General features: G+C 35.4%; 1 protein-coding gene across 1 annotated transcript in view; it reads left to right on the top strand.

Moving 5' to 3' along the window:
* The window catches only part of LOC134374606 (protein MFI-like), a 51,258-nt gene that overhangs the window by 14,797 nt on the left and 21,414 nt on the right, over positions 1-15,047 (top strand). Inside the window, exon 2 of the mRNA XM_063092445.1 lies at positions 4,614-4,706. Coding sequence (XP_062948515.1) covers positions 4,614-4,706 — 93 coding nt within the window. The remainder of the gene's footprint in view (positions 1-4,613; positions 4,707-15,047) is intronic.

Below are 15,047 nucleotides of genomic sequence, written 5' to 3'. Positions count from 1 at the left end.
TTTAGTACCTTCATTGAAACTCAACTGGTTATATATGTAAGAATTTATTTTTGGGTGCTCTGTTCTATTTCATTGATCTATATGTCTGTCCTTATTATACCAAACTGTTTTGATTATTGTAGCTTTGTAGTAAGTTTTAAAATCAGGAAGTGACTCTTCCAACTCATACTTTTTCACTTTTTAAATTCTTTTTCAAAATTGTTTTGACTACTCAGGAATTCTTGAAATTCCACATGAATTTTAGAATGGAATTTTATTTATGCCAAAAATGCCATTGGGATTTTGGATAGGGATTGCATTTAATCTGTAGTATTGCATTGAATCTGCTTTGGGTAATATTGTCACTCCAACAATATTAAGCCTTCTGATCCATGATGTATTTTCATTTATTTATGTCTTCTTTAATTTTAGTATTCACTTTTATTTATCCAGATATTTACTCTTTCCAGGACTCTTCCTTCTTTGCTGCAGTTCTGTGCTTCCCTGTGGTATTAATTTCCTGCCAATTCAAGAATTGAATTCCTTAGTGTATTTCTTAAAGGACAGGCCTTCTATGAAAAATTACATTTTTATTTCACTCTTATTTTCAAAGAATATTATCATCTTTCATAGAAAGATAGGTTGGCACGTTGTTGGGTTTTCTTCCCTGCAGTACCTTAAAGATGGCATTCCATTCTATTCTGGCTTCCATAGTTTCTAATAAAAGTCAGGAATAAGTTTTACTCTTTCTCCCCTGAAAGTAATGTATTTTTAATTCTCTGGCTGCTTTTAAATTACCTTTTGTCTTTGGTTTTCAGCAGTTTGACTATAATATGCCTACATATCATTTTCTTTGTATTTGTCCTGCTTGATTAAATTGACAGTAGAATAATCCAGCAGAGTTCACCCACTGTCACCTTGGAATCCATACACACCTCTTTTAACCATATTTAACTTCCAAATAAAGTCAGTATTAAAATCAGGCTCCCACCAAACATGATACAGTTATTCCTCATATAGGCCAAAATATATGTACTCATTTCCCAGAAGTAACTTTATCCATCTTCCAGTCATTTTTATTCTTCTTATTGGTGAGCCATGCTCTACCTTTGACATCTTGTAACTTAAATACTAGATATAATGTTAAGCACTTGTAAAATCGCCACAAACTTGGTGCTTTGAACAACAAAAATTTATTATCTTATGGTTCTGGAGATCAGAAGTCTAAAATGGGTTTCTTTGGGCTAAAATCAAGGTGTCAGCATGGCTGTGTTCTTTCTGCAGGTTCTAGGGAAGAATTTGTTTTTGGACCTCTTCCCACTTTTCCCACTTCTCCAAGTTGCCCATATCATGGCCCCTTTCTATCTTCAAAGCTGGCAATGACCTGTCAAGTCTTTCTCACATCCCATCACTCTGCCACTACCTCCCTTTTATATGGACCCTTGTGATTACCTTGGTCCCATCAGGATAATCTCCCTATGTCAAAGTCAGCTGATTGGCAACCTTAGTCCTATCTGCAATCTTCATTCCTCCTTTCCATGTAACATAGCATATTTACAGATTACAGGGATTAGGTGTGAACATCTTTGGGGAGACCATTATTCTGCCTCCCACACCATTATCAACACAGTAACACACATATATTAACATACATATTAACTACATTTAGGGAGAAAAGAAAGAAAAAGAATTGGTTAATTGTATATAGATATGTAGGATAAATATTCAAAAATACTACTTATTTCTGCAGCTAATTATGGGGTTGTAGCTGGTATGGGTATTTCTAACTTTGTTCCTCTACTAGCCAATCCATATTTTTTTTTCAGCAAACACCTCACCTAGTTGTGGTTCCTTGCCTGGGGGTGGGGGTGGTGACCCAAACTTTCATTTGTTTTCTTTTCTTTTCTTTTTTTTTTTTTTTTAAAGATGACTGGTAAGGGGATCTCAACCCTTGACTTGGTGTTGTCAGCACTGTGCTCTCCAAAGTGAGCTAACCAGCCATCCCTACATAGGGATTTGAATTCTTGGCCTTGGTGTTATCAGCACCACACTCTCCCAAGTGAGCCACGGACTGGCCCCAAACCTTCTTTTCTGAGGGGTCTAGGCCTTTAGCAATTCTGCCTATATTGGGTTGTTATAATTTTCATTAACTTTTCTTATAGAACATGGATTACTAAGAGTCACCCCAAAAGATCTCCTGAATTCCAGACACTTTTTTCCCTATCCCCATTGGTAGTAACAACCCATTTTCCCCTTAATAGTCAGGATTAATCACCCTAGCCAGTACGGAAATTGCCTTTGCTTTTTGTTTTTTTGGTTTGTTTTTTGCATGTTGGTTCACTGGCATGAGAAGCACAAAATGGCCAGGTGGCAGTATAAGCTTCCATTTTAATGAAACCATCGTTGTGTACCTTGGTGGAAGCATTCCTCCCATGGGAACTAAGGCCTTTATACCTGCAGAGCCCAAAGGTACAAGGACAGGCAGCAGAATTTTCTTTGGAATCATTTAATGTGGATAATTAAAGGTGATACTTAGAAGGAGACACTTCCATTTCCACCCCTTGATTCCCAGACTCATGAATGCTAGCTATGTGAGAAATAGCACCATATATTGGTTGTTGATTGAGAGCATTTACTACAATATGGAGGACATCACTCTAGTCTGAAAAGATTTATCACTGGAAGTCTAACTGTAACTGAGACTCCAAAATGACATTTCACTGTTCTATTAGGCCAGTTGCTTCAGGGTGATTGGAAACAAGGTAAGATCAGTACATTCAATGAGCATGGGCCCACTGGTGTGCAGCGTTTGCTGTGAACCAAGTTCTCTGATCAGGAGCAATATTAATATGGGATACTGTGACAGTGAGTAAAGCATTTTGAAAGTACACAGATGGTGGTTTTTGTAGAAGCACTGTGTACATGGAAGAGTAAAGTGTCAATTCCAATGAGAACAAAATGTTACCCTTTCCATAATGAAGTGTTCCAAATAATCAACATGTCACAAGGTACCTGGCTAGTTCCCCTAAGGAATGATGCCATATCAGGGGCTCAGTTTTACCTCTTCCTCAGACCTTGTCAACAGTTTTCTAACCACGTTTTTAAACTCCCTGACCATCAGTCCCTACCCATCTGTAAATCTGTAATTCTGGCTGTCTTTCTTTCTAGGCACATACACAACCGGGTATGATATTTGAGGTTCTGCCCCTGGAAGGATTACCCTTCACCACTGTACTTCAGGGCCACCTCTGAGTGAGACCATAGTACATATGGAACTTCCTATGGGTTACACTTTGTACTTGACCTCATGAGGCCTGCTAGGACTTGAGTTTGATAAATAGAATGCAGAATAAGTGTTGCCGTGTGACTTCCAAAAGGTCTTAAGAGGTGTTGCAACTTCCACTTTCTCTCTTTGGTACTTTGAAACCTCCATGCTGTGAAGAAGCTCAAACTGAGAGTCTGTGTGGAGACAGTGGCCCAGCCACTCCGATGTTCCAACAATCCACACTGAATACTCAGATATATATGTGTGAGGCCATATTAAATCACCCAGCTCCAGCTGATCTGACAGCTGACTACAGCTACAAATGTGAGTCCAATCAAGACCAGCAGGACGCCCCCATCAATTCACAGAAAGAGAGAAATAATAAATGGTTGTTGCTCTAAGACACTTAAGTTTTGGGGTGGTTTGTTATGCATCAGTAGATAGTAATCTACTTATTTAGAAGATACTATTCAGATTTTAAATCATAATAAATTTTTCATACTATTTGTGTTGACATGGGTTGCACCATCTTTCATACGCAATTGCAGTGGGGCTTCAAACTGTTACATTGTTACTTTGGGTTACTTCAATTTGAACTTATTTTATCTTATTTAACATAAGCAAAGGGGTGGGAGGCGTTTATTAAGGGACTTTCGGGGGGGGGTTTAGTGTATGAGGACAGGGTTACCAAAGAAATAGTTTTCCAAGATAGAAGAATTGTTTGGGGTCACTTGACAAAATTTGCACTAACATGGAAAGTAGATAAAGTTTGTAAATTAGTGGAACTACTACTGGAGTGAGGATGCTTCTGTAATCCTAATAACTGTTTACATATTTATTGAGTGCTTTCTTATGCCAGAAACTGTTCTAAGTGCTTTACAAATATTAATTCATTTATTCCTCACCATAGCTGTATGAGAAAATTCTTATCATTCTTATTTTATAGATGAAGAAACAGTATAGAGAGGTTAAGCAACTTGTCCAGGGTCACACAGCTAGTAGGTACTAACTGTAGAGCTCAGACAATATTATGCTATACTCAGTGTTCTTAACCAGTAGGCTATAATTGGTTTTTCTCATAGTTTACTCTGGAGAGTATACTGACTCAACCAAAGTTTTAGATATTTTATTTATAGTTGATAGTGATTGCAATTACAAATTCAAGGGTAAAATTCTTTGTGAGAATAATACCAATATTACCTAGCTTGTCAAAGCAAACCCTGAGTGAATAATATTTCTAAAATCTAGGGTACATACATAAAATCTATTTTATGATTTTTACTCGTTTTTGCCCTAATTAGGCAAAAAACTAATTAGAATTGGAAAATCTAGTTTTGACCATAAAATCATGTGTGTTTGAAACCTTCAGGATGTCGCTGTATTCCAACACTTTAAAAGCCTGATTAATTTAAGAAGACAAGGGGAGCCATATCAGATAGTGAAATATATTAATCCTAAAGAGGTAAGGACATTATTTATTGATATAGCATCTTATTTTTTTCATTAAAAATATGTGGCTATTTTATCAATTCGGTGTGCTCATACTTTTTTATTTTTTGAAATTTTTTTATTGAAGTATTACACACATGTCAAAGTTTAAAAAACATAAATATATGGCTCAATGAATCATCACAAAGTGAACACTTGTGTAACTATCACCCAGATCAATGTTTTCATACTCCAGTAACCCCTTCAGGGGCCCTGCAAATCACTGCCAACTCTCTTCTTCCAAAAGGTAACCACTATTTTGAATTCTAACATTGTAGTTTTGTTCTCTATTATAGAATCTTATAATATGCTTCGAGTATAGATTTGTTCATTCAACATTACATTAATGTAGCTAGATTTCATTTTTTTAAATTAACAGATAGTATTCCATTTTATGAATATATTGCTATTTATTCACTCTACAGTTGATTTGTCTTTGGGTTGTTTCCAGCTTGAGGATATTATAACTGCTTCTAGGTATGTTGTTATTCATGTCTCCTAGTGCACATGTGCACATACTTCTTTTGGTTTCTACTGCACGTAGAAAAGGAATTGCTGAATAATGAGCTATGTTTATCTTCAACTCTAGGAGATAATGCCAAACTGTTTTCCAGAGTTATTGTACTGATTTATATTTTCACCAACAATCTTTGGGAATTCTTGCTGCTCTGTCAGTTTTTTAATTTACATTTCCCCAATGCTGATGAGATTGAGCACCTTTTGTGAAATGCTTGTTCGAGTTTTGTGCGTGTGTGTGTGTGTGTGTGTGTATCTACCCTATTCCTATTGGTTTTTAGCCGTTCTTTATATATATTTTTTAACTAATTAATTTTTTCCAATTAATTTTATTGTAAAATGCACATAATATAAACTTTACCATCTTAACTATTTTTAAGTGTACAGTTCAGTGGTATTAAATACATTCGTAATGTGCAACAATCACCACCATCTATATCCATAAATTTTTTCATCTTGTAAAACTGAAACTCTACCCATTAAACAGTAACTCCCCATTCCCCCTGACAGAGTTTGAATGTGTTGTCCCCACCATAACTCATGTGGAAATCTGACCCTCAATGTGGCAGTGCTGGAAGCTGTTTGAGTCATGGAAGCAGATCCCTCATGAATGGACTAATGCTCTCTCTGGGGGGTGGGGGTCCTGGGTGAGTTTTCACTCTATTAATTCCCATGAGAGCTGGTTGTTTATAGGACCCTGGCACCTTCTCTCTTGCTTCCTCTCACCATGTGATCTGTTTGCTCCTGCGGCTGGCTGCCTGCCACTTTCCACCATAAACAGAAGCCTGAGGCCTGTGCCAGATGCAGCTGTCCCAGAATCATAAGCCAAATAAACCTCTGTTCTTTATAATCTACCCAGTCTCAGGTATTTCTGTTATAGCAACACAAAACGGACTAATAAAGCCCCCTTCACCCAGCCCCTGGCAACCACCATTCTACTTTCTGTCTCTATGAATCTGACTACTCTAATTACCTCACATAAGTGAAATCGTACAAGGCAGTCTCCAGCTATGATGATCTTCATTTTCTACCTTCACTGCAGAGAACTGCCTCACTCTAGGGTCTCAACCCTTTCCAGGGAAGCCCACATCCAGTGACCCAGCAGAGTGTGGTGGGTGGGGAGATGGATAATAAGGCCATTGTGATGTTGAATAACTCTTTTGAGCAATATTCACTTAAAGAGCTCCCTGCATGTGTGGCCCAGACTTTGTGAGGCTTGTGTTGCAGTTTAAATTCGTCCTCTACCCAGTTCTTTGTTCTTCCCCTTCCTTTCATAGGTGTTGATTCCTAATAAACCCGTGGCACCCAAACTTCACATCAGTGTCTTCTGGAAAACTCAATTTGCAACATTATTTAGTTCTTCTATATTTTCTCTCAACAATGCTTTATAGCTTTCTGTGTAGAGGTCTTGTACATCTCTTGTGAGATTTATACCTTGTTCTTTGATGCTTCTATAAATAATAGTTATAAAATTTTTATTTTCTAATTTTTGATGCTAGTATATAGGAAGACAGTCAATTGGTATGTATTGGCTTTGCTCCTAGAAACTTTGCAATTCTCATTTATTAATTCTAATAATTTGTATGTAGATTCTTTTGGATTTTCTATATAAACAGTCATGTCATCGTCAAATAATGCATTTTATTTTTTTCCCTTTCCAAAATTATAAATTTTATATCTTTTTCTTGTCTTTTGCATGGGCTAGAGCCTTCAGTAATGGTGAATAGAAGTGAACCACTATCTCATTTTCAATCTCAGAGAGAAAAGGCTCAATATTTTTCACGTTAAGTATGAGTAGTATGAGATGTGCTATTGGGGTTTTTTTGGTAGAAATCCTTTGTCCGATTAAGGAAGTTCCGTTCTATTCCTATTGAGGTAAATATATATATATATATATGTATATTTTTAAATTCAAGAATGGATGTTAAATTTTATGAGAAGGGACTGACTGGTTAGCTCAGTTGGTTAGATCATTGTGCTGATAACACCAAGGCCCAGGGTTTGATCCCCTTATCAGCCACCTCCCCGCCACCCCACCCCCGCAAAAATTTATGAAAGTTTTTTGCTTTTTTTTTTTTTTTGGTCTTTTTCGTGACCGGCACTCAGCCAGTGAGTGCACTGGCCATTCCTATATAGGATCCGAACCCACGGTGGGAGCATCGCAGTGCTCCCAGCGCCACACTCTCCCGAGTGCGCCACGGGTTCAGCCTGAAAGTTTTTTGCTTTAATTGAGATATTCTGCTGTTCTGATTTTTTTTGTTTAAATGTTAAATCTTAGCATTTCTAGAATACACACATTTTGGTTGTGAGGTTTTATCCTTTTTAAATATCACTGAATTTAGTTTGCAGATATTTAACATTTTTGTACCTATGTTTATGCAGAACATGTAATTTACTTTCTCAGACCATCTGTCAGAATTAGCTGGTGTCAAATTTAGCTGGCCTTGTCAAGTTGGGAAATGTTCTTTGTCCATTTATTTTCTGGATTCTATTTTTTTTACATCGAGTGTTACTTCTTTAAATGTAGGGACTGGCCAGCGAAGCCATCTGTGCAGGAAGTTATCTTTGTGGAAAGATTTTAAATTACAAATTCAATTTATAGTTTTAGGTCTGTTGCTATGTTGTATTTATTCTTGTGCTAGCTTTGATAAAGTATTTTTCCAGAAAGTTGTCCATTTTATCTAAATTTTCAAACTTATTAGCTTAAAGTTGTTCTTAATATCCTCTTATGATTTTTCTAATGTCTTAGAATATTTAATATTTCTTTTTATTTCATTTCTGGTATTGGTTATTTATGTCTTCTTTATTTTTCTTAACCAATCTCATTGGGTTTTTCACTTTTATTAGTCTTTTCAAAGGACCAATCTTTGGTTTTGTTGTTGTTCTTTATTGCTCATTCATTTCCTATTTCATTCTTTTCTTTTCTTTTTTTTTTGTAACCAGTAAGGGGATCGTAACCCTTGGCTTGGTGTGGCTCACACCGCGCTCAGCCAGTGAGCGCACCAGCCATCCCTGTATAGGATCCGAACCCGCGGCGGGAGCGCCGCTGCGCTCCCCAGCGCCGCACTCTCCCGAGTGAGCCATGGGGTCGGCCCCTATTTCATTATTTTCTGCTGTTTATTACTTCTTCTTATATTTTCTTTGAATTGTATCTGCTGTTATTTTTCTAGCTTTTTGAAATGAATGCTAAATTTAGTGATTTTTCAGCCTTTTCTGATATTTGCATTTATGGCTATAAATTTTTATGTAATTATGGTTTTAGTTACAGTTTACAAGCTTTGATATGTTATGTCATATTTTTATCATTAAATTTAAAGTATTTTCAAATTTCTATTTTGATTCTTCCAGTTATTCAGAATTGTACTTTAAAATTTCCAAACACTTGGGAATTACCAAGTTATCTTTTTGTTATCAATCCTTACCTTAATTTCACAGTGATTTCAATCCTCTGTTGTCTATTTTTGTAAATTTTGTCTATACTTGAAAAGAATATGTATTCCTTAGTTATTGAGCATAGCATTGTATAGATGTCAACTAGGTCAAGCTTGTCAATTACGTTGATCAAATCTTCTGTATCCTTACTGATTATTTTTGCCTAGTTGTACTATCAGTTACTGAGAGACATGTATTAAAATCTCTCACTATAATTGGAGATCTATTTTTCTGTTAGTTTAAGTATATTTGACTGGGGAGAGGTCGATAGTGAGAGGTCAGTTAATGGATGCAGAACAACTGGATAGGAAAAGTAAGTTCTATGGGTGTATGGTCAACCTGGGCATCTATAATAAACAATAATTTACTGTGTGTTGTTGAGTGGCTGGAGGAGAGGAAATCGAATGTCCTCATCACAAAGAAATGATTAAGTTTTGTAATGATGAATATGATGATTACTCTGATTTGATCATCACACATCATAAACATGTATTGATATTCAGTTCTGTACCTCACAAATATGTATAATCAATACATTCCAATAAAAAATAAGTAAATTTGAGACCGTGTTTTTAAATGAATGCCAATTTAGGATTGTTATATCTTTCTTGTGAATTGAGCCTTTGAAGTGTCTCTCTTTACCTCTAGTAATACTCTTTGCTTTAATGTCCCAAATCTCTGATATTAATGTAGCCACACCAACTAATTTTGGTTATTGTTTGCATGGTATATCTTTCCCATTATTTTACTTTCAATATTCTTTTTTTTTTTTTGGCAGCTAGCCAGTATGGGGATCTGAACCCTTGACCTTCGTGTTTCAAGGCTGTGCTCTAGCCAACTGGCCAGCCCACACTTTCAATATTCTAAATCTTTATATTTTAGTTGTGTCTTTCTGTGGGCAGCATGTTTTTAGCTAACATTTTTTCATTCAGTATGATGCTCTTGTTTTTTCTTGGAGCATTCACTCCATTCACATGTAATGTAATTACTGATAGTTTGGGATGTAAATCTACCCTTTTACTATTTACCATTTGTCTCAAATGTTCTCTGTTCTTTTTCAATCCTTTACGGCCTTCTTTGGGACTGACTTTTTTGTCATCGTTACATTTTCTCTCTCTCTATTACCATTCTTTTATGCTTATCCAAGAGATTGCAACATGCATATTTGACTTATGAATATCATATGTAATCTCTTCCTAGACAATGCACTTATTTCCCTTTGTTCCCTTCTGACTTTTCTACTCTTGCTATTGTGCTTTTCATTAAATTTCTCTTGCTGAATCATATAGTAAGAGTATGTTTAGTTTTATAACAAACTGCTGAACATTTTCCAAAGTGGCTGTACCATTTTGCATTCCCACCAGCAATGAATGAGAGTTTCTATTTCTCCACATCCTTGCTTGCATTTGGTGTTGCCAGTGTTTGTATTTTAGCCATTCTAAGAGGTGTGTAGATGTATGTCATTGTTTTAATTTATAATTCCCTAATTTTATAGAATGTTGAGCATCTTTTCATATGCTTGTTATCTTTATATCTTTGGTGAGCTGTCTTTACAGATTTTTTGCCCACTTTAAAATCAGGCTGTTCATTTTCTTATTGTTGAGTTTTAAGGGTTCTTTGTGTATTTTGGATACTAGTCCTTTATCAGATGCATGTGTTGCAAAGATTTTTTTCCCCCAGTCTGTGGCTCATCTTTTCATCCTCTTAGTGCCCTTTACATAGCAGAAATTTTAAATTTTGATGAAGTTCCTCCTATAATTTTTTCTTCCATGTATCATGCTTTTGGTGTTGTATCTAAAAAGTCATCACCAAACCCAAGTTCACCTAGATTTCCTTTTATGTTATCTTCTAAGAGTTCTGTAGTTTTGCATTTTACATTTTCAGTTAATGTTTGGTGAAAGGTGTAAGGTCTGTGTCTAGATTTTTTTTTCTTTTTTTTGCATGTAGATGTTCAGTTGTTCCAGCACCATTTTGTTGAAGACAGTCCTTTCTCTATTGAATTGCCTTTGATCCTTCATCAAAGATGAGTTGACTATATTTGTGTTGGTCTATTTCTGGGCTCTCTTGTTCTATTATCTATTTGTATATTCTTTCATCAGTACCACACTGTCTTGATTACTGCAGTTTAATAGTAAGTCTTGAAGTCAGATAGTCCTCCACCTCTATTGTTTTCCTTCAATATTGTGGTGGTTATTCTGGGTCTTTTGCCTTTCCATATAAAATTTAGAATCAGTTTTACAATATACACAAAATAAGTTGCTGGGATTTTGATTGGGATTGCATTGACCCTGTAGATCAAGTTGGGAAGAACAGACATTTTGACAGTATTGAGTCTTCATATCCAGGTACATGGAATCTCTCTCCATTCGTTTAGATCTTCTTTGATTTCTTTCATCACAGTTTTGTAGTTTTCCTCATATATATTTTTACATATTTTAGATTTATATGTATTTCACTTTTTTGGGTGCTAACGTACATGGCCTGTTGTTATTTCAAATTTCAATTGTTTATTGCTGGTATATGTTAACTTTTTATCCTCCAACATTATTTTAATTGTTTATTAGTGCCAGGAGTTTCTTTGCTGAGTCATTGGGATTTTTTACATAGACAGTCATGTCTGGGTTGCAGGATCTCGGTTCTGCTTCCGACCCCCCCCCCCCCCGCCAGTGCTTAGCCTAGCTTCCCAAGCTGTGCTTAGAGGAGTGCTGGCTTCCTGCTTCCTTCTTCTGAGACAGTAAGTCTGGGAAAACCTGGGGAGAGTGGGGTTACCCACGCATCCCCATTTCCTGGTAGAGACTGAGACTAGAGCGTCACTTAACAGAGTCTCCCACAAAAAAAGACAATCGTGTCATCTGTGTACAAAGAAATTTTTTTCCTTCTCAATCTCTATACCTTTAATTTCCTTGTCTTACTGCATCAACTAGGACTTCCAGTATGATGTTAAATAGGAATGGTGAGGGGATATCTTTGCCTTCTTCCTAATCTTAGTAGGAAAGTATCGAGTTTCTCACCATTAAGTGTGATGTTAGCTGTATGTTTCTTGTAGATATTCTTTATCAAGTAGAGGAAGTTTCCCTCCACTCCTAGTTTGCTGAAGTTTTGATCATGAATGGGTGTTCGATTTTGTCAAATGCCGTTTTTGTATCTACTAATATGAACATTTGTTTCCTCTTCTTTAGCCTGTTGATATAATATAATAATGTCCTTGCATACTTGGAATAAACCCCACTTGGTCGTGGTGCATAATTACTTTTATTCATTGTTGAATTTTATTTGCTAATATTTTTTGAGGATTTTTGCATTTGTGTTCATGAGAAATACTGGTCTTCCTTTCTTGTTATGTCGCTGGTTTTGGTATTAAGGTAATACTAGCTTCTAGAATGTATTAGCAAGTATTCACTTTGCTTCCATTTTCTGGAAGAGATTACAGATAATTAGTATAATTTATTCCTTAAATGTTTGGTAGAATTCACCAGTGAACTCATCTGGCCTGTTGCTTTCTGTTTTGAAAGGTTTTAATTATTGATTCAATTTCCTTAATAGAGATAATCTATTTAGATTGTCTGTTCCTTCCTGAGAATTTTGGTAGATTGTGTCTTTCCAGGAATTGGCCCATTTCATCTAGGTTATCAAATTTCTGGGCATAAAGGTATTCAAAAAATTTGTTTATTATCCTTTTAGTTTCCATGGAATCAGTAATAATGAGCCCTCTCTTATTTCTGATATTAGTTATTTGTATCTTCTTTTTTTCTTAGTTACCCTGGCCAGAAGCTTATCAATTTTATTGATCTTTTCAAACCAGCTTTTTGTTTCTTTGATTTTCTCTATTGATTTCTTGTTTTCAATTTCATTATTTCTGCTCTGATTTTTATTATTTATTTTCTTCTGCTTACTTTGGATTTAATTTGCTTTTCATAAGTTTTTAAGTTAGAATTTTAGATTGTTAATTTCAGCTCTTGTTTTCTAATATATGCATTCAATACTATAAATTTTCCTCTAGGCACTCTTTCTGCTGCATCCCACAAATTTTGATAAGTTGTATTTTTACTTCATTTAGTTCAAAATATTTTTAAATTTCTCTTGAGACTTCTTATTTTACCTATTTATTTAGAAATGTGTTTAACTTCCAAGCTTGAGGGTTTTTCAAGGGTTCAGATCCCCTTACCGGCCAGCTGCCAAAAACAAGAACAAGTGTGGGGGTTTTCCAGCTATTTTTACTGATTTCAAGCTTAATTCCATAGATACATGAGAGCATTCTTTGTATGACTTTTATTCTTTTAAATTTGTTAAGGTGTGTTTTATGGCCCAGAATATGGTCTCTCTTGCTAAATATTCTGGGTGAGCTTGAGAAGAACGTGTAATATGCTGTTGTTGGATGAAGTGGTCTGTAAATGTCAATTAGATTCAGTTGACTGATGGTATTGTTCAGTTCAATTATGGTCTTACTAATTTTCTGCCTGCTGAATCTGTCAATTACCGATTAAGGGGGTTTTAAATCTCCACCTATAGTAATGGGTTCCTCTGTTTTTCCTTGCAGTTCTATCAGTTTTTGCATCAGATATTTTGCTGCTCTGTTGTTAGGTGCATACACATTAGGGATTGTTATGTCTTCTTAGAGAATTGACCACTTTAGCATCATGTAATGCTCCTCTATAACCGGGAGTCTTCCTTGCTCTGAATTCAGCTTTGTCTGAAATTAATATAGCTGCTCAGCTTTCATTTGATTAGTGTTAATATATCTTTCTCCATTTCTTTGCTTTTAATCTATCTGTATCTTTATATTTAAGATGGGTTTCTTATACACAACATATAGTTGGGACTTGTTTTTATCCATTCTGAGAGTCTCTGCTTTAGTTGGTATATTTAGACCATTGACATTTAAAGTTATGGTTATAGTTTGATTGTTATTTACTGTATTTGTTACTGTTTCCTATTTGTTGCCCTTGTTCTTTCTTTTGTCTTCCACTACTTTTCTGCCTTTTCTGGTTTCAACTGAGCATTTTATGATTCCATTTTCTCTCCTCTCTTAGCATATCAATTGTACTTCTTTTTTACTTTTTTTATTGGTCGCCTTAGAGTTGGCAGTGAACATTTACAACTAATTTAAGTCCACTTTAAGTAACACTATTCTACTAAATGAAATTTCCCATAATCTCTCATAAGCTTAGGAGACAAAGTCGTGCTACAAGGAATGGACCTGCCTGAAACACACAGTCTATCTCCCACTCCAAAAATATTTGTCATATTTTGATTCTTCAGGGAGTAGAAAAGTAAAGAATTAAACTTAAATCTTCTTAAGAGTATAACTGAATGTCCACAGCCTTTCATGTTTGAGGAGATAGAAACCTGCCAGGATCTTTTATAACAGCCCAAGGACCACATCTGATAAACAGAAAAACAAGAAATGGGCATACCAGATGTGGATTCCAAATTTGCCCCAGCTCAATCTCTGATTGGGTTAATGTGATCAGTACCTCACTCTGACTGACTAAAAGAGGAAGTGTAAATCCTTTCTAGTGAAGCCTCTACAGTTCTTTTATATGTAGTGTCTAATATACAATAAAAAATAACTAGACATGTAAAGATGCAGAAGAATGTGATCAAGAAGAAAACACAGACCATATAATTCAACCCACTAATGATCCAGGTACTAGAGTCAGCATGTAGGACTTCAGAAAATCTGTGATTAATATTTTTTTAAATGAAAGCAAAGATGGACAAAATGGATGGTAATATGGAGAATTCCAGCAAAGAACTGGAATATATAAAGAAGAAGCAAATGAACATTCTGAACTAAAATTATCATCTATGGAATTAGAAATGTGTTGGATAGATTTAACAGAAAATTGCTATTAGCCAAAGACAGGATTACTGAACTGAAAGAGAGGTTAACAGACAATATCCAAACTGCAGCTCAGGAAGAAAAATAATGGGAAAAAATAACAGAAAGTAATAGATATGTAGGACACAGTCCAGAGGTCTACCATACATGTAGTTGGAGTCTCAGAAAGAGAGAAGACATAGAATGGGGCAGAAGCAATATTTGAAGAGATAATAGATCAAAATTACCAAAATTAATTAAAGAAATCAACCCATACGTTTAAGAATGGTGTATTATAAAAAAACATAAATACAAAAAAGGCCATATACCTGGGCATATCACAGCCAAACTCCAAAGAAACAAAGACAAAGCTACCATCTGAAAAGCAGATAGAGGGGGGAAAAATATTAGGAAAGCCAGAATAATGGGAATTGCATCTTTTGTGTTTTGAAAGAAAAAAAAAACTTGTCCACCTGAAATTTTATAACAGTGCAAAAAATATCAAAGTAGAAGCAAAGTAATGATATTTTCAGACAAACAAAAGCT

The sequence above is a fragment of the Cynocephalus volans genome, chromosome 4 (genome assembly GCF_027409185.1).
Source record: "Cynocephalus volans isolate mCynVol1 chromosome 4, mCynVol1.pri, whole genome shotgun sequence".
Lineage (NCBI taxonomy): Eukaryota > Metazoa > Chordata > Mammalia > Dermoptera > Cynocephalidae > Cynocephalus > Cynocephalus volans.
This window is presented reverse-complemented; position numbering and strand designations above follow the sequence as displayed.